Raw genomic sequence first — 27,947 nt, forward strand, 5'->3', positions numbered from 1 at the left:
AGAAAGAGATGGTTCTTTAAAGGACCTTTGACTGAATGGTTCTTTTTGGAACCAAAAATAGTTCTTCTATGGCATCGCTGTTGAAGAACCTTTTTAAGCACCTTTATTTTTTAAGACTGTTGGAAATATCGCTGATCAATATTACTGCTGGAAGATATTTTGAAAAATATTTGGTAACCAAACAGTTGATTGGTAGCCATTGACTTCAAAGTATGGGGAACAAAAATGTATGGAAGTCAATGGCTTACCAGCAGCCATTTTTTTATTACCAACATTCTGCAAAATGTCTTCTTTTGTGTTCAACAGAAGAAAGACATTCATACAAGTTTGGAACAACACGAGAGGTGAAGTAAATAATGACAGAATTTACGGCTATATAAACATTTACATATTTCAGTGGGCTATCAAATCAAACACAGAGCAAGGTGCCTTTCAAATTCTATAATCTGTCTTCATTGATCAATGAAGATATTGAATTAAACGTTTGGTGCGCTAAGCCAAACAGATCATCTCTGTCATGGAAAGTGTGAACAAATGTAAACAAATGGCTTTTGGCAGTAAATGAATTCATCATATAGGCTAGCATTCTGCTCGAAATGTCAGAATGCTTATTGGCTGTCAGAGGTATAGCATAACACCTCTCTGTGAGTAATCCGAATCCGAATTAATTCATCATGTCATAGTGTGTTATATTCTGCTGTGTTGCCAAGTGATTTGATCTGTCCTTCGTTAGCTGTTAACCTTTAATCATGACTAATTTGTGCTGATGGAGGCTCTGGAGCTAGATTAGATTATCCAAGGATCCCGTTTTAGTCGAATATGACATCAACTGGCCGCTTCATGATATAAAATGAAAGATTCGGGAATCTTTCTCAGGATGTTCCCTATAAATTAATGAAAACCTTCACACCAATTGTAGCCTGCGGCATACAGTCCAGAAATCAAAGCTTGTACACAGATGTGATGGCTACACCTGAAAAGCAAGTGGCAAATGTGACCACATGGGTAAAATTGGTCTTAATCAGCCTGTCACGCTGTGTCAGACAGTCAGGTAAAGGGATGTCAATGCCTAATTCTCTCAGGTCACAAGGTCCCATCCCTGCACTGAATCTAGCTGTCAATTAAATGATCTAATTATGCTTCCGATTGGACGCGTTTCAGAGTTTGTCAAGGTCTTTTAATGTTGATGTGTTTGACCATATGATCTATAACCATTCATACCCTGAGAGGTCTTTATATAGCCTATATAAAACAGAAAATATACCTCTATGCTCTTAGAAAAATATACAAAAGCTGTCACTGATGCAGTACCCTTTCAGATTTACCCCTTTTGCCTCAATTTACCCCTAAAGGGTGCATGCATTAAAGGTCCACAGTAGTACCTGAATACATAGTAGTACATTTTGAAAGGGTAACACCCCAGTGACAATTTTTGTACTTTTCTAAGTACCATAATATAAATAATAAAGTGTATTTACAGTTCAACATAGAATGCGTTTAAGTCTTTAATATTGTTTGATATAATGGAGGATCTGTCTGTCTGTCTGTTTTGCTGTCAAGTCTGCCCTCACCAGGACAAAAAGGAGACAACAGGTGATAACTACATGGGAAGGGAACTGATCCACAAAAGCATATAGAGGCTGATTTACTTACAATGGCGTGACATAGTGTAGCGTGGACAATAAGGTAACCTAGACAGTACTCAACATATAACAAACATCTAAAATATGTGTTATTATGAGAACATAGAATAGTTTAAACATTTACAGTAACAACTTACATATAAATTGACTTTCAAACATTAACCTATAGAGATTTAGTCAATGTATATAAGTAAAAAATGTGACAGCTAGTGCTCAGTCTTTCTAGTCACTGAAACTCAGACAAACAGTACTGTATTATTATTATAATAACTCTATCAAATATTGCTGCACTATATTAAATATTGTACATGATAAGTTACGAAGTATGCTGCATAATGCACATATTCAAGTGCTTTGTTGTGTTACTTAATATGTACTTGCCTTCTGTCTTCAGCTCTGAGCTTTAGCAGTGTCAGCTATACATGCCTTCACTTTATATAATAATTTATTCTGAGTTACACATATTGAGTTTGCTTGCTGTGCTGTGCTGTTTATTGTTCTTGACCAATAGAGAATCTTTAATACTCAGGGAATGTATTTCCCATATTTGTACACCAGGGGGCAGGTTTGCATAAGACAACAGCTAAACAATGTTGTGAAGAATGCTTTGCAAAAAATAACATTAATAAATAAATAATACATAACTTAATATAAGAATATGTCTTTGAATTGCTCATTCACGGTCATGTTCCAGTCAAAGTTCTTTGTAGGCAATCTGTGCTTGTAATAATATGGGTACATCATTGGGAATCAATTTTGTGATTGTCACACAATTATATTGCATTAACTTATTAAAGTTCTGCAGAGTAGTTAAAAATTCAATCAAATGACAGTTGAGCAATAGATGGGAGTCGAACACTTATCAATTACACTGTACTTGAATGAAATTTAAAACCTGGAGAAGCTTTCTCATTAATCAAGCTATATGATACCAAAAATTATTGTGAAAGAATGCTTTGATAATAATTGAAAAATTAATTGCTTGATATCTGCAGGGAAATAACACTTAATGACATTGTAGTTAGAATGAGAGCAAACGTTTTCTGATTCCTCTTGACCGGAACGCTGTTTGGAAACACACTTTATGATCTATCCATTGTTTATTTTGTGATAGTTTCTTTCTGAAAGTTTCTATCTCATATGCAATTAAGAGAAAGAGGAAATCTGGCAGTATGTCACATCTTGGATCTATCTGTGCATCAGTTGCATCTTCTCGTGCCATTTTAATACACCATCCCTGCTAAATCAGAATATAACTCAGCAGCTGTTCAACAGCAGAAATGTTATAACAAATAAACACAGCCGATGCAACTGTAACTATTGGGACTATGAATCCAAATCAGATCCAGATTAACCATAACCCATGGAGCACCAAAGAATAGGAGTTTTGTGGAAGAAACGAAATGATTTACGAGTTCATTCCGTTCATTCTAAAATTATTCCTCAACAGCTATTTACCATTGCTTCCGGCAGAAAAATAGTTTCTGCACAACTGTTTCTCTTCTTCTAAATTTTTTTATAAGTATCCTTCCTGTCCTATTACTTGGGAATAAAGAATATTGACTGTATATGTATGACTAAACTGTTTTATTGAATGGTTTTCTTAAGCAATAAACCACACAACTATGGTCTACGTCAAGAGTTTTACTTACTGCAGTCAGTTTATTATGTAGAGAATCAATGCAAAACACAAAAAAAATCTGTACAAGACCTGAATTTATTGACTTTCACTTCATAAAGGTTATAGATCCCACTAAAGAACCTTTAGCCATCGGTGCCACTGAAAAAGCGGCGACACAAACTGCAGTGGATGAATATCAGATATTTCAACAAATGGATCTGATTCCTTGCTGCTTTCTCATCATTCAATAAAATATGCGTTATATTTGTTGAAGCAGATACCGTTTCCCTGGTTACCATCCACAAAGGCATTTTCTTCCATCTCTTTGTGTTGTCTCTTTATTTCTAAAGGCCGAAGAATATGAGCATTATGAAAAGTTAATTTCTGAATTCCATGAGTCCCAGCTCACTGATCTGAAACCACGTCAGAGCTCTGAAAAGGATATTAAAATGCTGTGTTCTGTCGCTCTTCTAAAAGTCTAATGTTTTAGGTGCATCTGTCCTTGGTAAAGCAGCAAGAATTTGCCAATAAATATTATGCCACACCACTGGTCCAGAAATAGATTTGTATTACTTGCATACAGTTCATTTTGTTCTCATCTGCTTATGTTTTCCCCCAGGTACAAAATATTTGAGCCTGATTCTTTCACCTGTGGTCTCTTGTGTTCAGCCATTACCATAATTTATTACATAATGTGTGAAAGTACCTGCAATAGGAAAAAAAGGATCATGTATCTGTTTATGTCCTCAGTGAGTCTGTGAGATGTTTTGCTGTCTCTTTCTATCCCTTTCCATCTCTGCTAAAGAGGAAGGTGCCATTTAGGCAGGTGTCGCATCCATTATTCATGTCTCCACTCCACCAACAAATTTCTTACTGACACCTCACTTCAATTAGCCCTGAAAATGTCTCTCTTTTTTGTTGCTGTTTGTTGAGCACTCAAAAGCACTCTGTAGAGCTACATTTTCAGCCAACTGGGTCTTTGGTCTGTCAGTCTCTTGTCTGTGTATTCATGGCTTTCAAAACGTGTTTAAGTGCAGCGCGATAGAATGAACATCTAAATCAAATAAGGTACGGTTGATTCACAGAGACATTGTATTATTAATCCACACAGCCTGAAGTCTAAAGCATCTTTACTGAAAGTGAACAAGAGCATGGTATTGAATAGAGCCGAATCCTTTTGAATACGGCTGAAGTATTTTCTTTAAGGCCCAAATATTAGACAGTATATCTACAGCTCTTCATCTGTTCTTCAGTATTTTGATCAAGATTGCTTCTATTGACATCGCTATTTCCTCTCGTAATGACAAACACTTCATGTACAAGTGGGAGCATCGTACACAGATGGGAGTGAATGAAAAGCTAGGTACTTTTAAAATGTCAAGTAGCTCAGTGTAATTTTCACTGACATTATAGGGGAAGTAAGTGCTGTTAATCCATCATTTTCAATTTCCAGAAGCGGAGATGACTTCAGTCAGAGTTTAAATGACACAGATGGAAAAGTTCTGGCTTGGTCATCAGCATGTTCCTTAAAATCTACCACTAGGAGAATCTAATTCTCACTAAGTCATGTACAATGACAGTTCATAGTCCATAACTCAGCAGTCTGGAGCTGTTAATACATCAATGCCATGTTCACTCTCCTCAAAACAGAGACATTACTTTTTATTTTTCATAACAATCTTTCAGGGTAACAAACAATGACAACACGAATAATCTGTACCACTTGTTTGTGTCGGAGTATTGTAATTAGGAACAATAATGATCCACACTGACCAACATAAAAGGTTACCATGTGCAAAAAGGCATCCTACACAAAATGCACCTTTTGTTTGTAAATGCACATGTGTTTTGTAAATGAAAATGTATCCAAATTCTTAAACAGAGAAAGCCTAAATCATTTTTCCCCAAGTATACTACCAATTGCTGTCCATTATGGGTCTTTTTGGATAAAAGACTATATGAAGAGTTCAGATGCAAAAGCCTCTAAGTGCCATCTGAAATTTTCATCTAAAATTAGGATTTTTATCAGGCCCCTATATTTATGTTCAGTTATTTCACTTTAATAGCCTGGAAAAGGACTCGCACATTGCCATTAAAGTAAAATGACTCAACCTAAGCATAGGAGCTTGATAAAAATCCTAATTTTAGATGAAAATTTCAGATGGCACTTAGAGGCTTTTGTATCTGAACTCTTCATATCTTTTCTCTTCTAGATAAAACAATATCCATATAACCTTCCAAGACGATAAAACATTGGTGTATGTATATATATATATATATATATATATATATATATATATATATATAAACTGACTGCTAAAAGCCAGACGTGGTCTATATTCATTTAATGCAGGGGACAGCCTGACATTTTAGCTGAGTGTTCTTCACTGTTGACACTGGGTCAAATCATCACTTTGCCTGACAGTAAAAGCCCAGACATCATTCCGTCCATACTGCAGCGCTGTTTCTTTATGAATCTGTGCCTTTTGAAGAACTCAGATAACCACACTTTCCCAAATCTTAAGGGTGGCTTAAACTGGCATTTGTGGCACAGCCAAGATTTCCGATTATCTCTCAGCGCTGTCGAGAGAAGAGATTTCTGAAAGCGTTATTATAGTTCTTGTTGAAGGCTGTGTAAATGAGCGGGTTGAAGAAAGAGTTGGAGTAGCCCAGCCAGAGGAAGACACTCTTCCATATTGGCGGGATGTGGCAGGAGCACAGTGGAGTGATGAGCTCGGTGAGGAAGAACGGTATCCAGCACAGGACAAACACTCCGATGAGGATGCCCACCATCAGAGCTGCTCGCTTCTCTTTCTGCTCTCGCCACGTCTCGCTGTCGGCCTGGAATGTCACCGTGGCATGGCGTACTGTGAACACCATCTGAGGCTGTTGCCTGGAGGCCTCTTTCACCTGAGGGAACAGATGTGTCTTGAGCATCACTGCTGTGAGTGGATCAGTCAGAAGTATAGATGTAAAGTAAAAAAAAACACAAGATTTAGTTTTAAACCTAGAACACATAAAAATAGTGTACAGGTTGAAATTTTATATTTAATAAAAAAAAAATGTATGCAAAATTAAACATATTCCTCAGATTATATGTGAGCCTCAGCAATGTAAACTTACCATTTAAAAGTAAAGGTGTTTTAGAAAAAAGTCTCTTATTCTCACCAAGGTTGCATTTATGTGATCAAAACTACAGTAATATTGGGAAATATTATAACAATTTAAATATATATGTTCTATTGTGATTTATTTTAAAGTGAAATTTATTCCTGTGACAATAAAGCTGAAAACATGATTGTATGTTTTTCAAGGATAACTTGTATAAAGAGTTCAAAAGAGCAGTATTTATTTAAAATAGAATTCTTGAGTAAAATTTATGATCCTTACTGAATTCAAGTATTAATTTACATAATACAAACTGAAAAAAAAATCTTAGTGAACTTTTGAATGGCAGTGTTTATATAACAAAATATATAAAACTTTAATTATTTTATTACACAGATAATATAGATGAAAATAAACAAAAAACGAAAAGCAAAAGCTACTGAATCCAATGCAAAGACTTTTACCCTGCCCATGCATGCAGGTTTTTCAAGTCATTCTTTCTAGGGTTACGATAACATAATATAAAAATGCATAGAACTTTTGAAGTATTGGAATGGCCATGAAAATAGGCATTTAATCATAAGCTTTTAAACCCTTAAAGTTTCGGTGTCAAACCGTTGACAATCCCTCTTAAACCCACTGAAGCAGAACAGGATGGTAATAGAGTGGAAAATAATATAGATCTTATCTAAGGGAGGTGTCAGGAATACTATTCGCTAAAGTGTTGTGACATGCTCAGAGATTATACCACGCTGTTCAAGGTAATAGAGCAACATAATGGGATATTTGTGTTCAATCAGCTATTGAATTGCTGTCTAGTAACATTTTGTAAAATAATGATAGGTAAAATAGGAACAGTCTGATCTAAAGCAATAGATTACATTCAGCATTCGTGAGGAAAAAAAAAAAGATCTGCACCGTACAGTATGAAAATGCCAGCACACTGGTGTGTGCAGGGTAAAGAACTTAAAAAGTTGCTAAAAAGAAAGCATATCACAACATATCATCTGTACCTCTCCAGCTTCTGCAACTGGAGTGATGGTGTTGGTCCTCTTTGATCCAATACGGAACTTAGCAGCTTTGTATATCTTCCAGTAGACAAACAGCACAACACAAAGAGGCAGATAGAAGGCCCCGAATGTGGAAAAGATGGTGTAAGACGGCTCCTGGCTCACCTGGCACTCCATGTCCTTCTCTGAATACGTCTCACCCCAGCCAAACAGAGGGGAGAGGGAAATAACAGATGAGAGCAGCCACGTCAATCCAATCATCACATTGGAGATCTTCTTTCGGGTCTTCAGTGTGTACTCCAGGTGGCGGGTTATGGACCAGTAACGGTCGAGGGCTATTGCGGTCACGTTCCAAATGCTGGCTGTACAGCACAGGACGTCGAAGGATATCCAGACTTGGCAGAGAACTTGGCCCAACTTCCATCGACGGCCGTTCAGCTCATGCACTAGACTGAGAGGCATCACCAAAGCAGCCACCATAACATCAGATATAGCCATGGAGGCCACCAGATTGTGGGGCACACGGTGGAACGTTCTGACTCTGAGAATTGTGACTAGGACGAGCATGTTCCAGAAAAATGTAGCCACCATAAGCATGGCCAGCAGGGTGAACGTCAAGACGCTGAACACTGTCTGTGGTCTGTAGACATTTCCATATTCTGAGCTCTGATTAAAGGAGCTGTTCAGGCTGCCATCAGCCATGTTATTGAGTGCTCTTTTGACCGCTTTACGCCACTTACAAAATAACAAGAAAGATCTTCACTGGACTGCAACAGCTGTAAAAATGAGAAAAAAGGCCATTTACAAATTCAGCTTCTACAGAAATTCAGTGCTTTCAACTGGAACAAAATAGTGATATCCAGGCTACAGTGAAACACTTTAAAACCACGAGACACAATGGAAAATGCTTTGAAAATGCAATGGAAAGAGTTTTAGCTGAACTTGACACACATTTAAAAAACCCAGTGCTCAAGTGTTGTCTATGAAACTGCGAAAATTCTAATTTGTGAACACGGTTATGTCATACACATGCTTATGTGTTCTGTCTAAACAAATACATACAAATTCATGTATTTTTATATCATTGTTTTTGTGGGTCCATGTGGGATCATTTTATCAACATTTTCATTTGTGCATTAATCTTTTCAAAAATGCAAAGAAAATGTCTATTTTTAGTGCAATCTTTGTTGTGTAAACATGCCCTTAAACATTTTTATAAGGTTGTGTCATACTCAAGATGCTGCAAAAGATGTAAGACGCCTTGTTAAAAACAGTGCAGTAGAATAGAAAAATGTGTTCTGTGTGAATGGCCCCCGAGCAATGAACTAGCATGGTGGTGGTGGAACTAGAAAGGTGGACTACTAGCGAACGAAATAAAAGTCATTACACATAGCCCATTTGTGAAGTGAAACTTATTCACTCGAGGTGCGATACAAGAGACATGAAAGTAGCATCTGTTTCAGTTGCCCATATACAGCAACGCCAACAGCTGATGGCACAAATATTAAGAAATATCTGACCACTGTACAGTCTGCTGGTATAACCACATGTAGATGACCCAGAAAAACAGTGAAAAAGACATTTACCACAAATTCGTGTCAGTAGACATTGTATAATAAACTATATTTTTAGCTGAAATGTCATGCCAGAGAAAACATGTCATTCGCCATCTCTGGCGTGGCAGGGCTGACTTTAAAAGGTAGATTCAGGCCGGGAAACATGTCAACGTACCTGACAAGTCCTGTGTAACATTTCAACTTTCCCACTGGCAGAGTTACAATTGTGAAATAGTTTTTTTCTCTCTCAATGAGCAAATATCCAGTCTGATTTGTTCCCCGATCTGCCCAGGGTTAGCAGCAGTCTGTAAGAAGTGTCATACTCTATTCTTCTGAAGTCTGAATATTCAGAAACATACTGTTTTCTGCAACCATTTGTGCCGATAATTAGACATAGCACTGCTTGTAACACTTCTCCTTCACACATTGGATTCTGGACTGTTAAATGATCCTTACTTCAACTGCTCTGTTTTAATGATCAAAGTGTTTGCATTTTGATATGCATCTTGCTGGGAGCGAAATCTAATGAATTCTTTGAAAATGTATTCATCTTTAATGTGAGCGAAAAGCTGAAATCCATATTTTACTACAGGTTCTTACATCAATATTTTAGAACATGTATTCCTTCATGACACTATAGTTCCATCATGCTTTGTGACTGCATAATGAACCTGCAACTGGGATCTGTTCGAGATTTAATTGTTCGAAAACGTAATTGCGCTTTCGAACAATGTCGGAGTGAAAATTGGCCGAACTGATTAAGCATTCATGTATGGCTTGGGGAAATCCACAAGCAGAAACAATAAACATGTCAAACAGAAGAGGTGAAATATGGACAGATTGCTGACCAAAATAGACCTTCTTGTCTTCCTATGCCTTAAGGGTTTGAGGTTTCCAGGGGAAAAACAAGTAGTGGTTGATATATGCCCGATGTACTAAAACATTAAAATATTCATAACACCTCCAGCTTGAATACACAATAAATCAATAAAATATTTTATTCTATTGGTCTACAGTCTAAATCAAACATCAGCTCCACGTGTCAAACTATTCTTTTAGACAGTCTTTTAGAAATGAAATGCATGTGTGGGAAGCTAGGATTTTCATAAACTACATAATTTCCTTTAATCAAATATGAGACATTCAACAGACTGTGTCATCCGCTCTCACATAGCTAATGCCCTCATCTTTTAAATCATTACTTTAATGACAGTTAAAACAGTGCCGCGGTGGAGGGCTCATCCTAATCACACTGGCACTTCTTCACTCTTCACAGCAGATTCCTTCAAACGTAAGGTGACAAGGATACATTTCAGTGCACTTACAGACCTGCTCATTAACAAAAGACTCCTTCAAACTGTTTCTGGCAAGTACATATTAACCACCAAATGTTTTGTGTTGTATGTAACCTACAGCACTTTACTAGTTTTCACTTTTAATGGGAGTTTTGAATTTGTGCCTATATGGTTTTGGACTTAAAGACACCTATTGCTGTCAATGCATGAGGTTTGTTTTTGCCGTTTTTGTCTCATGCTACATTAATCTCTATTGGATTCGATGCCAATTAACTTTAATGCTTTGTTGGAAGATCATACTGGTAAGCGGTCTGGCTGCTGCTCTGAACTGTGATCAGACTGCCGTGAGTTCTCTTCCCTGCGGTCGCTGTGCATTGAATGGAGGCATTTTTCCTTGATCTGTGACATGGAAGCTGCTGGCCGTCACAGTTTGTTTAATCACTCCAGGCAGCAGAGACTGTTTGTTTGGGCATTTTATATCTACACTTGTACTCATTCTGTCTGAACTGTCTGGTGGACTGTGCACATGCTTCTCCATAGAGGTGACTTCAGGTAAACTGGGATCCCATTAGGATGACTGCCAAAAATGTCCCAATTCCCTTTAATTAACTTACACTAGACTATGACGTTGTGTACATTGAGTTTGTTATTTGATGTTTTGTTTACATAGAGTTGTTCATTCTTCATAAATCATCAGCCATGAGCACTGACTGAAAGCATAAAGAAAACAATATTGTTTATGTTATTATTACACTATTAATTATTAGCTCAACAGCATGATGAGGATGGTCACGTGATCTCAACATGAATGCAAAACATGACCCTGTCTATAAAACAGCTTTTTCTGCAAATCGACATTTAAATGATATTCCTCAAAAGTACTGTTCATTTGCAAAATATTTTTATTTGCAACATGAGTGCATCTGTAAGCCTACACTTTCAATCCATCATTTGGCCAAAGTAACTACATAAAAAGGTACTTTGTGCACTGAATTGCTCTGTGAAGGCAGCTTATTGTGCATTGATTTGCATATGCTAAGCATCACTGTTACTTGTCAAGCTGCCCATTAATTAACATATTCAGAAGAGCTGTAAGTGCATGCGCATGCAAAATAATAATAATAATAATAAAATAATTCTGCACATCGCGTTACTCAAAGAAACATTTATAACATTATATCATGCAGAGTTATCATATATACAAATATATCGTCTGTATAAGATTTAATAAACACTGAACACTGGAGGCAGTTTAATAAAGGCATTAAGTTTTTGGGAAAAGTTGTAGTTATGATTTGCAATATTTTTGGTAATAAACTTAGCCCACTAATGAATTGGAAAGACTAGTACTCTCAGGTGACATTCACATTACTTCAACTTATCATATCTTCGCGAATACAGCATCTTTCAATATACAGCATCATTCACACAACGTTACTCTGCGAGATCTACACGCGCACATATTCACGGCATCTCACCGCAGCTTGGTTAGGCTATTCAGTTGTTTTCCTCCCATTCCCGCTTACCTTCGGGCAAGACGAGTTTTGCTTCAGCGAAGGCAGTATCACTCCATTCGGTAGAAGACAGTATCCTGAGTGAACACTGTCTGTCAGTCTCTTGATCTCGTGTTCACAGGAGTGACCGCGTCCGCGTCCGCGCAGTTTCTCCCTCAGCGCAGACCACATTGGATGCAAGGTTAAGAACATAGCATTACCATATCAAATCCCATGAGACAGACAACTGCACTGAGCTGTGCTCTCATGTACAGTTAAACGTTGCATGGTGTGTACATTGTTTCTTCCATTTATGATTGAAGCTTCCTGTTTTTGTAGCCTATAGGAGAAATTACATTCACTGAGGCCTGAAGCTATTAGTGAAGACCACTAATAAATTATTTTCTAACCTTCATGATATTTACTCCGCACCTACACATAACCCTCGCTCACCCTCACCTGTTGACATTAGATCTAGAACAAAGCAGCAGTAGTAGTTCTATTATGCGGATTTTTGAACATTTCAAACTGTAAGGCGAACTTCACAGTATTTTTGTAAATATATATTTTAAAGACATTTTCAAAAGATAAAAAAGGCTCTCATAAACAACCATATAACTTACATGTACAGACAAGAAAAAGGGAATAAAGCAAGCAAACAAACAAACACACATTCAGAATATTTCATTAGTCGGTTGAATTATTGGTTTTGGACACCTAATGAAAGATTACTGCAGAAAAAAGATAAAGGTTGTCCTGTCTTAAATCAGCATTTGCAAAGACAGGATAGCCTGTATTTATTTTTCTTTTCTTTTCCCAGTTAGGCTATTTACACTTTATATGAATGTAAATAATTTTTCTTTAAATACCAACAAAATTACATTTTTTTTATACATATCTTGTTCATAAAGATGTATTCTGGCCTGTCCCCTCTCAGTCACCGCATACTGAAATTAAAGATTATTATTATTTTTTTTTTGTATGAACATATTTTATGTAGCTTTAGTTGCTTGAAGTTTCACTAGGTTATATGTCACTGTCAACCCTATTGCTCTTATAAATAGCTTTTTTTTTAAAGTGTTTGTTGCCTTAACTTGAAGTTATCTAAACAAAAGTATATGACGATAAAATATTAATTACTTCCAAGTAAAAATAAACTTAAGTGTTGAACTGTATAGCCAAATCAATCACAGATCCGTTTAAATTTAAATTCAAAGTTACATTTATTCCTACTTAAAATGCGTTGGTTATACAGATGAAAACAGTCACACACATAGAAGCGTTTCATATTTGGCGCTTTAATTGATGTAAATAAGCGCGTAAAAGATGACACGCCGCCCACAAATGTGACATGTTGCACAAATATAGGGGTGTTATGAAATGAGCAGTATATTTCTTTTAATATAACTGGATAATTCAAGTCCAAATATGATATGAAAAACTAAATAGTTTTTTGCCATAACATAATCTATAATGTTATACTTGTATATTATGTATTTACCAGATGTAGTTGCATAAAGATATTGATCTCCCCCCACGAAAGAGATGTAAGGGTCCGGAGCCCGCCGAATCCTCTTTGGCGCTTCAGTACCCTTTTCCTATTGAGGCCGATTGTGCGCTAATCTGACAGCAACATAATGCTTACTTTCTGCTGTAAAATTAATTAAATCAGTCAAAACAATGTCGGAAGACGACATAAAAGTACCGGAAGAGCTTTTCAAGGACGTGAAGTTCTATGTGGTGGGAGATATTGATCAGAAGGTACATTTAACATTAATAGGCTATTCATTTAGCTTTTTGGCTAATACTGGATACTGACTGGTGTTAGCATGAAGGCTAATCCACAGCAGCTTTCATAATATGGTGAAACCTAGAGAATACCCTATGGACAAATTGCATTTAATGTTATTCTTAAATACAGTTGCTTTTATTAATTCAAGTCGTCGGCTTTCGTATGTCTGGTGCCTTTATCTGCGGTTAGCGAAAGAACTGTCTTCAGATGTTAGCCATTGTCAATGACAACAATGCGACACTTCCCACGTTGGGCTCATTTTTGAGTTATTTTAGCGATTTATTTGCTATCCTGCCCCTTAAGTGTGTGTAAACAATTTTTGCTAATGGTAGCTAGCTTGTATCTTAAATAGGAAGTCGAACAAATAAAATAACGTTAGCATATGTAGCCCTTCTTTCTGTACCTTCATTATGTACCTTTGCTCCCAGTTGTCTTATTGGGATTTGTGCAGTTTTCATTTATATTTAGACTACATTCGTGTATGGTTTGTATAGAGTTCCTGGCACATCAATTAAGAGCTAGCACAAACCGATAATGTTTTATTTTATAAATTGTCTGTTATTTGACTGATATGGTAATGATCAATTCCTGACATTTGCTGATAGGTTGTACAACTTCTGAAAGCCGGGAAAGGGAAAGAAGTATCTTACAATGCCCTCGCCACCCACATTATAGCAGAAGATGGGGACAATCCAGAGGTTGGGGAATCCAGAGAGGTCTTTGACTTACCCGTTGTGAAGGTATACACACATAATATTGCACTGGTTATACACAAATAATATTGAAAGTTTTTAGACATTTACAGTTGGCAATAATTTCGACTGATCTCCTGTTTGCGTTAGATTTGTTTACTTACTGTTACTAATGAAAATGCGCTGCAGTGTTGAACATTCACAATGCTTTCTGTTTCAGCCGAGTTGGGTGATCCTGTCTGTCAAATGTGGAGACCTGCTACCGTATCCTTCCATGATTAATGGGTTTGAAAGTGATGTTTATTTTGCACCCGACATGTCACGCATCAGCTTAATGCAATTTAACAACTGATGTCTAGTTAAAGATGAATCACATGCTGTTTAGATGTTTATCTATCTTGACTGGTAATCAATCAGAGTTACAGGATTTTCACCAGAGTCAGGACAAGTGTTCTTTGGTGTTACAGCTTGTCTGCCACATGTAAGTTGCACCTGCATATTCTGCCAATTTATTCAAATCTACATATTGTCATCTGTCATTGTCAGGCAGCAGCACTGCTTTGAGGATTTACCAGTCTTGTCATTTTTATAGCTGTCAGAGGATCTCAACACACTTTGGGCCTTTGTAACATTCTATGGAGGTGACTGTCAGCTCCACTTCAACAAGAAGTGCACACATCTGGTTGTGCCTGAACCGAAGGGGGTAAGTGCATGTGTTTTAATGCATATGTTTACTAATGGTAGCTAGATGTCAGTCAGGTTAGGCTGTTTTGTTTTTACTAATACTGAATGCATGGTGCGCAATAAGGCATGGTACACCAATACAAAGTCTTATGCTCCACTCTCTCTCCAAAGTAAAGTGGGGGAGGTGTGTGAGATCCAGCGGCTCAGTTAAAGTTTATGACTAATAGAGTCGTAATAGAGTCTTGGTTTATGTCTGTGGGTTGTTTGCTATTGGATCAATTGAGGCATGGAACTAGATTGCTGGCTTTATTTTATTGGGCCTCTTTTTGAGGTCTGAGTGCTGTATTAAAAAAAGGGTCAGTTTTTTAACCAACCATCTAGGTTTTCAAAGCCTGACTTTTATAGGCTATTCTTGGTAACCAAGCTAATGAAATGTCATTGGTATTATCTAGTGAGTATGCAGAAACCTTTCTGATTTAACTGTTAATATTGAGAAAACCCTTGTGTACTTCAACAAACATCATGCAAATATATAACCACTGCAGTGATCATTGAAGTTGTGGATTTATCAGCATCCATTAATTTATGTCGAATACAAAATATTTTATCACTCTCCTTCTGTAATTTAAGGCTTAAGATAAAAATGGTTTGTGATTGAAATAATTAATATTATGATTATTATTATTATTAACACAAATAAAAACTCCAGGTTTGTTTTGAGGTCTGCACAATTTGTCCAAAAATGTTTTTATAGCTATATGATTATATAATAATAGTACTATTAAAATAGTATTAATATTTAGCAGATTTGTGTAATATTAAGTTTTTTCATGTTTCACTGTAAAATAAAATTCAACATATAATAAATGTATTTTACAGTGTAAAATTGTATTTTTATTTTGGAAGAAAACAGTATGAAGCCCTTAAAACTTCTCTTTTGTTGACAACAGTCAGTTTATAAGAGCTTCTCTTTACAAGTTTGGAAAGATGGTTGGCGAATTTTGCATTCCCAAATGCACATTATAAGCAACCCAAACTTGCTGCAGATGCAGAAATTATTTAATCTGGAACAGCATTTTTTTGTGAATCACATTGCATATAATTTATTGCAATGTAAATTGCAACCTTTGTGATTTGATAATCGCACTGGGCAATATTGCAGTTCTTGTTTATTGTTTAGAGTAATTTTTCTTTAATGTGAGTTTTTCTATCTTTGCCAGGCCAAGTATGAATGTGCTTTACGGCATAGCAACATTAAAATAGTAACTCCAGAATGGATTTTGGACTCGGTGAAAGAAAAGAACAGGAAGGATGAGGCTCTGTATCACCCACGTCTTACAGTGTATGAGGCACCAGAAGAAGAAGGCAGCGAGTATGAAAGGAGCTCACGTTCTGAAGGCAGCTACAGTGACAGACGCTCACCTCACAGTCGACGGTCCAGCCCTACATCATCCCGCGATGCTTCCCCAGTAGGCAGGCGTAGTCGTTCACCCTCATCGAAACATGAGCGCAAATCAGAGTTGATGTTCGATGACTCTGATGACTCATCCCCAGAGAAGGAGGACCGTAACCTGAACTGGACCCCAGCTGAGGTGCCACAGCCTGGACCCGCCAAGCGTCGAATACAACCTGGCAAAGAAACTGGTTTGATCAATCTCTGTGCCAATGTCCCACCTGTACCTGGAGGTTTTGGTCCGCCAGATGCTCGGCTGGTTGGTGCAGGTGGAGGTGTTCCACTAGGGGTGGAGAGATCGGATGTCATGGGTGGTTGGAATCCAGCTGCTAGGACTCTGAGGAACATTACTAACAACACAGACACGCAACAGGCCTCACGACCCTCCAATGTGGCACATGTAAGAAGCTTGGTTTTGAATGTAGTAGTGTTGTCAAAAGTACTCTTCGATACTGAAATTTTAAAAATATCCATTTCCTGCTAAGATTTGAGCGCTGTTGAGCAGATTCTTACACAGTGCTGATTGGTCAATGTGTTCACGCGCTCAACAGATATGACTGTGATTGGCTGCAATGATATTCACTTAATGCTCTTCACCGAGCACTAGGGCTGAACGATATGGACAAAATTTCATATCTCGATTTTCATGCCAGATATCTCGATATCGATACGATATGACTACGTGTTCTTTTGCTAAGCACGACCTGCACAACACGTCACTCTGGTTTACATCGTCTTTTCTGAATCCAAAATACTTCCAAATTATGGAAGATGATTTATGTTTTGGCACCAAGTCAGATTCTGCACTGCCACCGGCCGCATTATCTCCCGCACTCATTTCTTTCTTTCTAATTTATCCGCTGTCTCTGTACAGTGTGCATAGACGTTGGAACAGGGGGGCTGGGGGGGCGGCCAGAGACAGGCGCGCTCAGAGCTAGTGCTGTCACTTTTGTGAAAAAATCATTTTCGATTTTTAAGACATAAGTGTTCATGTCTAAAAAAAAAAAAAAAAAAAGTTTCCTTTTTCAACGTCAAATAACGGACGAAGGTGAAGAGAGCGCTGGAAACGCACACGTCAACAATATTTCTTATTTATTTGCATGAACTTTCGTGAAGAATAACAAACGGCAACAGGAGTGCAACATTCTTGAAAAAATATATAGGCAGAGGGGACGGCTGCCATAACAAAAGAAAAACATCACTGCAGGCTTCATTTATGATTTAGGCAATTCAAAAATCTCCAAGATTATTTTTAATAATGATTCAATCCATTTAAAAAAACTGTTCAAAAAATGAAACTTTAAATGGACTTGAGAACAGGCCATGTGTGTTTTTTTTTATTGAACGTAACCAACACTAGGTAGGCATATTGTAATGCGCAAAAAGGCGCAAAGTAAGGCCATTACAAATTCATTGAACAGGAAAACAAGTCGATCAACATTTTCGGAGTCCAGAGCAGAACGTTTTTTATTCACTATGTGTCCAGCTGTTGAGAAGACACGCTCCGACCGCACTGATGTCCCAGGGACACTCAGGTACAGCTGCGCAAGGTGGGGGTATTACTGCCAATTTCCACCACAAAAGCCGGTGGCTCTCAGCTTGCAATGGTCCTTTTCATAACTCATAACTCGTCTACTGCGCCGCGAGACCTCCAGACACGCGTAAACGCGTCTTTACATTGAAATCATTTGCGCCAGACGAAGAGGTCGCAACTTTTCAGTGTTTTCAACCACATACTGTTTATTTTAGTTTTCAAACAAATAAATTCACATAAGTACTAAAAAACAATACATTTAGAGTTTATAAAATACACACTGATGTCTATGGAAGAGGTAATAATAATCCTTTCCATTATAATTCGACACGTTTAATTCATATCAGATACACATTGTGTAAGTAACTTCAGTGTTTACATATTCTATTCCCAGTTCACCAACCACTTACTTTTAAGTATTTCGGGAGAAGTGGATGAATTCACATGTTGTAAACATAGAGGTTGTAAATCCAACAGATCCGATTCTCTGAACTGCGTCTGCGGCACAAACTCGTAAAACTAATGTTTGTTGTGACTGCCAGAGTTGTATGCAGGGCGAGCGCGGAGAGGGGAAATCTATATCATCTATATCGTTGCTTTTTTCGATATTAATATCTTGAAAGTTCATATCTAGATATAGATATGATAACGATATATCGTTCAGCCCTACCGAGCACTAACACAGAAGCACACAGGAGCGTTTGAAAGCCACTGATAAGCATGTATTTCAAACGCTCCTGTGTGATTCTATAGCCAATCACAGTCCTCTGTTAAGCGCATGAACACAATGACCAAACAGCGCTGATTCATAATCTGCTAAACAGCACTCAAATCTTGGTGGCAAATGGACATTTTTTAAATTTCAGGTGTATAAATTCTGATATGTGCTCTACTGTTCAAAAGTTTGGGGTTGATATATTATTGAATATTTGAACAAAAAATGTTTTTGTTTAGACGTACACATTAAAAAAATAATATAATATTGTGAAATATTATTACAGTTTAAAGTAACCTTTTATTCTGTTTTAATATATTTTAAAATGTATTTTATTCCTGTTTTTTTGTTTTTGTTTTTTTCATTCTGTAATTTCAGATCCTCCAGAGTCTTTCAGCCTCATCTAAAGGCGTGGTGGAGCACCTGGGAAATCAAGGCCAGCCTGGTGTTCCCAACCAGATTCTGTTTAATTCAGTGAAGACCCAGCAGCAGCTACCGCCTGAAGCACAGCAGCAGTTAATACAGCAGCAACAGTCACATCAGATACCACAACAGCAACAGCAGCACCCGCAACAGATGGCACAACAGCATCCTATGATGCTGCCACAGGCCATGCAGATGCATCACCATCAGCAGCAACAGCAGCAACCCCAGCAGCAGCCGCAGCCGCCACCGCAGCAAGGCTTCCCTCAAATGCCTCAGCAGTCCCATCAGTTCTTACAGCAGCAGATGCATCAACAGATGTATGCACAACAACAACAGCAGCAGCAACAACAACAACAACAGCAACAACATACATTCCCACAGCAGCAAATGCGACCACAGCAGCTCCCAAGACCACCCTTGCAGCAGCAACACGCAATGCAACAACAGTTGCAACAGTTACAACAGCAGCATAGGCTCCAGTTGCAGTTACAACAACAACAGCAACAGCAGCAGCAGCAGCAACAACAGCAGCAGCAACAACAACAGCAGCAGAACCAGCAGCAGTTGCACCAACAGCATTTGCAGCAGCAACAACATTTCTTACAACAACAACTCCAACAGCAGCACATGCAACAGCTGCAACAGCAGCAGCAAATGCAACAGCAGCATCTGCAGAACCAGCAGTCTCTACAACATCAGAACCAGCAGGTTACTCAGAATCTGACCCAGACCATGCTGCAACCTTCAGTGATGCCTGCGCAGCTGCACCAGCTGTTCGGTCATGAACCTGGCCAAGACAGTAAGTGCAGCGGCTGCTGCTTTGTGATAACAGACAGGCATGTACAATAGAAATAGTTATAATAGAAATAGTCTTTGTTATTAAGATGTATGCAGAGTCTCCAATTTTAGCTAACTGAAACTGATTTCTCCTGAATGGATTGACTTACAATATGCCAGGGAAATTTAACATGATGCTTTTTTTTCAGTCCCTGAAGAGGGATTCCTGGTTGGCTGTATCTTTGCAATTGCAGACTATCCAGAACAGATGGCTGATAAACAGTTACTGGCCACATGGAAAAGAGTAAGTTACACTGTACTCCTGAATTTTTCACGCCAAAACATGCTGTTTTTTCCGTACTTGTACTTTAAGACCAAATTTTCATCTAGTATTCAGAAGTTTAGAGCGGTGGTTCTCAACCAGGGAACTTAAGATGACTTAAAATGAGACAAAACGTGAATGAAAATAAGCTAAACAGCAAAAAATAAAAATATTTATATTTTTAGATGGGTTTTTAATTAAACCAGGATTCTCGTTGTCTTGAGAAAAATTTGATATGAGTAAGCCTTATTTTAACATTAAAATTTTAGACCATGTAAATTAATGTTTTCTTACAGGGAAAAAAAAAAAAGAATCCAAAGGTATTATTATTTATTTGAATGAATATAATTTTTTCCTACTACGTATTTTCCAGACTATAAGTCACACTTTTTTTCATAGTTTGGCTGGTGCTGCGACTTATAGTCAGGTGCGACATATTTATCAAAATGAATTTGACATGAACCAAGAGAAAACATTGCGCTCTATGCTGCTCAGTTCTCCTGTAGCCTACACTGAAAACATAGAGCGCCTTCTCGCGACGGTAGACGGTAATGTTTTCTCTTGGTTCTAAATAAATGCGACTTATAGTCCAGTGCGGCTTATATATGTTTTTTTCCTCATCATGAGAAAATTTTCGGCATTATAGTCTGAAAAATACGGTATGGCAAAATTGAGTAAAGTATTTAAAAAAAAATCTTTTAATATTAAGAATGTATCAACAACTATTGAATATTGAATATATATTAAAACTTTATTGGAAAGTGGTACTGAAAATAGACAAAACTCCACAATAATAACAGAAAGCTCCAGTGCAAAAAAAACTTTTAGTCTGAGGAATTGTTAATTAAATAATGGACTTTTTCAAGCATCAGGAAAATCCATTAATTAAATGAATCGGTGTCTTAAATAGAAAATTATGTGTTGTAAATAATGTGAATACCACATTATGAATAGGGCTGTCCTCAACTAAGAATTTTTCTTGTTCATTTGAAGCATTAGTCCACTAATCGCACTTTATTAATAAACCATTTAAAGCATTATAATGAGCCTATAGTGATGTACCAGTAGTGATGCACCTGTATGCATGTTTCACACGGATTACATAATCTGAGAATTTGTTTTCCATTTGCACTGTTTCATTCAAACGTAGACATTTCAATCTCTATAGATATATTTTGAATGTCTTTAAGGCAAAGATATACACAGTTTCACACTCAAGTTCACAGACCAAGATGGAAGAAAGACAATCCTGTTTGCTTTTTATTTTACAAAAGCGCAATATTGTGCTCACACAAATGCACACGCAAATAAACAAACTCTTTACAGAGTCTAAAGATGTATTACATTTATCTATATGACCCAACATTACGGAGTATTTTAAGAACAAGTGAGCGCACCGGCGCCCCCATCTGTCCTGCAGTGAGCTACTGTTCAGCTTACACACTCAGCACACACTTGAACAGCGCACATTTCTCGAGGTTAACATTAGATTGAGCGGCCATGTAAAGTTGCTAATACTTAGGCTACATATTTCAGATGATAAGCCATGTTTGAGGTTGATGAGTGAATTTGATGTCCTGCCCGATGTACTGTATTACCATAGACCAGCCGTAAACAATCTGTTAGTCACAGACTGTGACTTCGCCCATGGATTTTCTTTTTTGTTTTTTTGCGACTAATAAAATGTTGGTTGACTAATGATTAGGGGGCAGCCGTTATTATGAAATAGTATTTTACCATATCAGTAGAAAGGTACATATTTGAAATCCACCTCTTACTTAAACATCCTGTTAGATTATAAATTTTTTTTTCTGGCAGAATGCAAATAAGACATTGTTATTTTGCACACAGATCATTCAGGCAAATGGAGGGACTGTGGACTCTGTTCTCAGCCGCTGCACTCATTTACTTTGTGAGACTCAAGCCAGCAATACCTATGTCCAGGTAAACATAAAAGCTTGTTTTGAAAAGCATAGTGGTTTAATTGGTGGGAAAACGTCCTCAATGTTATGTTTTTTAGGCTACTTTCAGTCGTGATGTTTACTAATGATCTGTTATTAAACTGTTTTTCTTGTACCAGGCTCTGAGAGAGGGGAAACGTTGTGTGACAGCTCACTGGCTTAACACTGTCCTCAAGAAGAAGAGGATGGTTCCCCCTCATAGGACACTTCATCTTCCTTTCATCTTCCCTCCAGGGGCCAAGCCCTGCTCGCAGCATGTAAGAACCAGTCCTTTCTGTTCAGTGGCTGTAGTTCAACATCATATTAATTTAGGGCTGGGTAAAAAAAATAAAAAAATTGTAGGCGTTCATTAGAACAGAATACATTTTCATTAGACTAAGCTTTTAAAATATACCTGCTTGTCATAGGATAAATTGAAATTAATATTATTGCTGTTGTTGAAATTAAAACTCTTAATGTATGTAATGTATTCTATTTTATATATATATATATATATATATATATATATATATATATATATATATATATATATATATATATATATATAGACACACACACACACACACACACACACACACATATATATATATATATATATATATATATATATATATAAATATATATATATATATATATATAAATAATATTTTATTATTTTTTAAAATAATAAACAATTACTTGATTTTAAATAAGTTTTATTGATAATTGTATTAAAATGTACATCTAAGAGATATGTTCACACATTTTAGAGTGTGAACTATGCTTGTTGATATTGAATCAATACAAACACAAGTCAAATTCAATCTGAAAATGAGTGCCAATACCCAATCATGTGGTATTATTCAGTTTATTCATTATTCATTTGAGCGTTGTATACATGGACTTTAGTGTTAGTTTCTGATATTGTGTTTACTTTTTGTTATAAAAGATCATTTCTGTGACTGGATTCGTGGACAGTGATCGTGATGATTTGAAGCTCATGGCCTATCTAGCAGGAGCCCGATACACAGGCTATCTTTGCCGTAGCAACACTGTACTCATCTGTAAAGAGTAAGATCCAGTGCAGTCTCCAGTTGTTGCTCTTTTTCAACTGGTTCACTTTCTTCCCGATTTCTTTCTGTAGTAAATCTAGAGGTTTCTTTTCCTCACTATGACTGTTTATAGAAGTATAGTAAACTGTTGGTTTCTTTCAGTGGTCAATAGAATTATAATTATTTATTTTTTTACAATTCCTTTCCCTAGGCAGTTTAATTTTGAATTCACTTTTAAGGCAGTTATTAAAGTTTTTACTGTAACAATTGAGCAAATAAATTAAAAACGACAAATCACATTAATTGTTTCATATCTTTCTGAAAGCTCAGTCTTCTTATTAATATATCCAATGCCCCCTCTTTCAATGGCATCAGACCGAGTGGGCTGAAATATGAGAAAGCAAAGGAGTGGAGGATCCCCTGTGTGAACGCCCAATGGCTGTGCGACATCCTACTGGGGCAATTTGAAGCTCTGCGGCAAATCCAGCACAGCAGATACTCCCAGTTCAATTTGCCTGAACCACTGGCACCCAACCCTCATCTTGTGCACAACCTTCTGAGTAAGCTTTATTCCAAACAGCAATGTAATTTTGAGTTATTGCGGTGCTATAGCTGCCAGATTTCCAAGCTGTTGAGGAGGTAGAACATAAAATGCTCTCATTTTTTGTGGTCAGGTGCTTGGCGTATTCCTGTGAAGATCTCACCGGAGGCGTTGGCGGTGAGTGGGCTCTCACACGGACACACTCTGATTGCTTGCTCTTGTTTGTGATGCTCGAGTCTTGCAGTGAAAGTCCTCAGCGGATACACATGTAACGGCATGTCTGGGCAGATGTGTATGTGTTGAGACTCACAGACATCTTTTTTTTGTTGTCGCCTCACACAGAGCTTACGTCTGCAGCTGAAACAGAAACAGGCTGATGTCGGCTCACAGCCGCCCAACAAGAGGCCCAAGTGAGTTCAAACAGTGAAAGATTGTTCGAGCTGGATGGTAGAATCCAGACTGTACCATTTCCAGATCCAGTTTTTCCCCAGAACTTTCTGTTGCGTGTCTCAATGTCTCTACAATGTTCAAATTATTTTGATTGTGAGACTGATTATTACATGAACAAGTTCTTACTCTCAGCAACAGCCTGGCAGAAAAACTCAAATCTCCTGAAGGACATACAAATATTCCTTGGCAAATGCACACAGTAGCATAAAAAAGTGCAGTATAAAACATTAAAGGTGCACGTGTGAGCTGAATTTACTGAGAAACCTCTAGTGATGATGACATTTTTTTTCCATGCACATATGCTAGCTTATACCTATTTTAGGCTTAAATAGGGGACATAAAGTAGAAGACTAAAATAGTGTTATGAAGTACAATAAAACCTTTCCGGGGCAGAATGCTGGAGAAATAACGCTCTCTCTTCTTTTGCAGGTTAGAAGAGTTGCCAACACCTACTAAAAAGCTTTCACCTGAGTCCACACCTTACGTGCTCTTCACAGGCTTTGAACCTCTGCAGGCACAGCAGTACATAAAGGTAACTGAACGCATGCACTCTTTTTGAAAGAAGCAAAGAAAAACGAATGACACTGACCTAGTTTTAAGAAGTTATAAAATGTCTCTAGTCACATTGTGTCTGGCTGGCAGCTCTCAAGGCTGCTGGAAAGCTCTGAAAATGAACATGTTTGTAAAATGGTCATGAGCTTATTTCCTCTGAACTGTTCGAGAGCACTGCGAAATATATTGCTCCATTCAGATGCGCTTCAGTAAGTAACCCCTCATGGTGTTCTGCTCGCCCTTCCCTGCATCCTTTTATCATCTCTCTTTCTCTCTCCTCCTTGGCTGCAGAAATTGTATGATCTTGGAGGGGAAGTGGCTGACAGCGCTCAGAAGTGCACTCATCTGGTTGCTAGCAAAGTGACAAGAACAGTGAAGTTCCTCACTGCTGTATCTGTAGTCAAGCACATAGTCACTCCAGAATGGCTGGAGGAAAGCTGGAAAAGCCAGAAATTTGTGGGTGAGTCAGTGTGGAGTATACTTTGTTTCAATCATTATACAGATTATACTGATTTGTGGACGCTCTAAAGAGCCTTGCTTCATATTCCAGCAAGAAATGTTTTGTGATTTTAAAACATTAAATATTAATGTAACGTAATGAACAATGGATTGGAATATAGTTGGTTCTTGAGTTCACAAGCAGTTTCCATAGAAATGGACAAGCAATCTCAACCCACCTCCCACTTGGGTGTTAAGTCATTTCTAAACCCATTAGGGATGTGCTGGTGTGGAAATTTTCATTGGTACTGCCAATTTTTTTTTTTAAACAAATGCCAAGCTCACACTTGTCAGAAGAAGACCAACATGTCACCCAGAAATATTTTAGGTTTATTTCAAATTTTTCAGACAGGTTTGGAATAATTTTGAATATAGAATTTGAGCCAACAACATAGAATGAAATTGCCATAACACAGAAGAGTGTAAGAGGAGGAAGTGGGAATTGTTCTGTCTATTTCTTCTTGTGTTTTAAAAACCTTTTGTAGTGTATTTTCCATAAACTCATGATATTGGGCATGATATGATCTGCTCGAAGTAATGTCAATCACTCTAGTGGCTGTAACTTAAAGGTATATTTAACCCAAAGATGAAAGTGTGTCATTTACTTCCATGTCATTCCAAGCCTTTCGTCAGTGGAACATTAAACTTTAAGAAGATATGTTGAGATTTTCTTCATACATTTCAAAGTCATTGGTCCCCAAAACTGTCTCGTTACCAACATTTTTCTGCATTTTCTGCAACATGTTATGCAAAAGAAAGTCTTACAGGTTTGAAACAATATGTGGTTAAGTATCCCTTTGAGAACAGTATATCAGTAGATACAGCTGTATTGCCCATCCATAATGCTAATTTGATTTGTTCCTCTTTGTGCTTGCAGATGAGCAGAGCTACATGCTGCGAGATGCAGAGGCAGAGGTGCTGTTCTCTTTCAGTCTGGAGGAGTCACTGAAGAGAGCTCATGCGGCTCCTCTCTTCAAGGTCAGGAGCTTTGGGATATTTAGAGTCCATCCACTTTAGTGCGTGTACTTCTACTCAAACTTGTTTATATGACTCTGCAGAACATAGGCCAATCAACTATGTGTCTCTGCGCTGACATGTGGCATAATTGGATATCTCAAGGAAGCGTGTGTTCTGTTGTCTTTTCTTCTTTTACAGGGGAAGTATTTCTATATAACTCCAGGAATCTGTCCGAGCCTTAGCACAATGAAAGTTATAGTGGAGAGTGCCGGAGGGAAAGTGCTGTCCAAGCAGCCCTCCTACCGCAAGATCATGGAGCACAAGCAAAACAAGGTACCCCAATCAGAGGCGTGTGGGGCTGTTGTATAGATGAGGATGCTGGGTCACTCGACTCGCTCACTTAATGAGCACCTGTTTGTCCCCTACACAGCTGTTCTTTGTATTTTGTGCTGCTCTGAGCCACAATGTGAATTCAGAGTACCATTTAAAGGGAATTATGCTAGTAGATAAACAAGGATGCATTACACTTTATTTATTGGCATGATATATAACAATATACACTGTAGATAAAATTTTTGAAGGCATAACATTTTGCTTTTAAACAATTAATACTTTTCAGCAAGGACACAATAAATTGATCAAAAGTGAAAGTTAAACCCATTAATAGAAGTGCAGAATTACAAAGTTACACAGTGACATAATAAATACATAATTACAGAAGATGTCTAGGTCAGATAAATGCTGTTTTGTTTAGCTTTCTATTCATCAAAGAATGCTGTAAAAATAGTAAGCAGCACAACTGATCGTCAATAACAACGCAAGCTGGGTGCTATTTAAGTTTTTTCTCTGTTGGTGTTTATCTGTGTAATAATAACTGACACTCGTGTCATTCATGTTTGTTTTAGAATTTATCGGAGATTATTTTAATAACCTGTGAAAATGACTCCCATCTGTGTCGAGAGTACTTCTTGAAGAACATCGGTAAGAGGGCATAACCTTCAGGCCCAGTTTCCATCTCAAAATTGACGTTTGTCTCTGGATAATATAAAACCACTTTAGTAGGAAAATCTAATGTGTACACATTTCAGTCAGCCATCACTCAAGCACAATCTTATGATTTTTTTGATGATCTCTTCATTTCAGATGTTTACACTGCTGAGCTCATATTGACGGGGGTGTTGACTCAGACCTTGGATTATGAATCATATCCTTTTAAAATGCATGCAAGATTTAACAGACACGTGAAACAATCACTTTTGAATGAATTCTGAATCAACATCTGAGTGAAATGAAGCAAGAACTGTTTTGTGTAATTAAGCTTTGTTAAGCTTGTAATTTACTGATGTTCATTAGACCGCACATTTTTTAAAGCTTTTTTGTAATAAGTTTTAATGTGTTTATTGATTTATGCATGTATGGTTTTTTACGCTCCTTAACAATCTCACATATAAATTCACATGATGTCCTTGTAAGGACATGAATATTATATGACTGCTGGTGCCCTGTTCTGGATCGACGTTAAAGGTTACTTATTAATTTTAGTGTACAGTCATGTTATATTTCAACGTTTGTATTTTTATCTATTTTATTACTTGATTTAATAAATAATTTGTTACCAGTTTTGTAAACAAAGTAACAGTGAATCTAAATAAATTACTGTTATTTGTAATGGTTGTTTTAAATGAAGGCAAAGCTATGTTTTTACTGTGATAAATGTTTGCCCCTTTTATGGTTTTGCAATAAAATCCGGATTTGATTGTGTTTTAAAGAATGAATCTGTCAGTTTATGTGTCCGATTTGATTCTGGATCGAATAGTATTTATAAATGTCAGGTCT

At 37.3% G+C, this 27,947-nt stretch overlaps 2 protein-coding genes across 2 annotated transcripts; one reads left to right on the forward strand and one right to left on the reverse strand.

Moving 5' to 3' along the window:
• Nucleotides 1-5,729: 5,729 nt before the first annotated feature.
• Nucleotides 5,730-8,084, reverse strand: LOC113069335 (5-hydroxytryptamine receptor 5A-like). The gene is made up of 2 exons (XM_026242343.1): nucleotides 7,386-8,084; nucleotides 5,730-6,174 (listed from the first exon to the last, which is right to left on the reverse strand). Exons 1-2 carry the CDS (start codon nucleotides 8,082-8,084, stop codon nucleotides 5,839-5,841), a joined length of 1,035 nt encoding a protein of 344 aa, XP_026098128.1. The 3' UTR covers nucleotides 5,730-5,838.
• Nucleotides 8,085-13,313: 5,229 nt separating this feature from the next.
• LOC113069336 (PAX-interacting protein 1-like) lies at nucleotides 13,314-27,881 on the forward strand. The gene is made up of 21 exons (XM_026242344.1): nucleotides 13,314-13,487; nucleotides 14,124-14,258; nucleotides 14,431-14,474; nucleotides 14,628-14,691; nucleotides 14,803-14,913; nucleotides 16,115-16,747; nucleotides 18,975-19,821; nucleotides 20,009-20,103; nucleotides 21,973-22,065; nucleotides 22,202-22,339; nucleotides 23,011-23,132; nucleotides 23,489-23,673; nucleotides 23,788-23,831; nucleotides 23,997-24,064; nucleotides 24,534-24,636; nucleotides 24,948-25,116; nucleotides 26,032-26,132; nucleotides 26,310-26,444; nucleotides 27,017-27,092; nucleotides 27,255-27,315; nucleotides 27,557-27,881. The coding sequence occupies exons 1-21, from the start codon at nucleotides 13,407-13,409 to the stop codon at nucleotides 27,570-27,572; spliced, it is 3,321 nt and encodes a 1,106-aa protein (XP_026098129.1). The 5' UTR covers nucleotides 13,314-13,406; the 3' UTR covers nucleotides 27,573-27,881.
• Nucleotides 27,882-27,947: the final 66 nt, after the last annotated feature.

This window comes from Carassius auratus, unplaced genomic scaffold (assembly GCF_003368295.1).
Source record: "Carassius auratus strain Wakin unplaced genomic scaffold, ASM336829v1 scaf_tig00001501, whole genome shotgun sequence".
Lineage (NCBI taxonomy): Eukaryota > Metazoa > Chordata > Actinopteri > Cypriniformes > Cyprinidae > Carassius > Carassius auratus.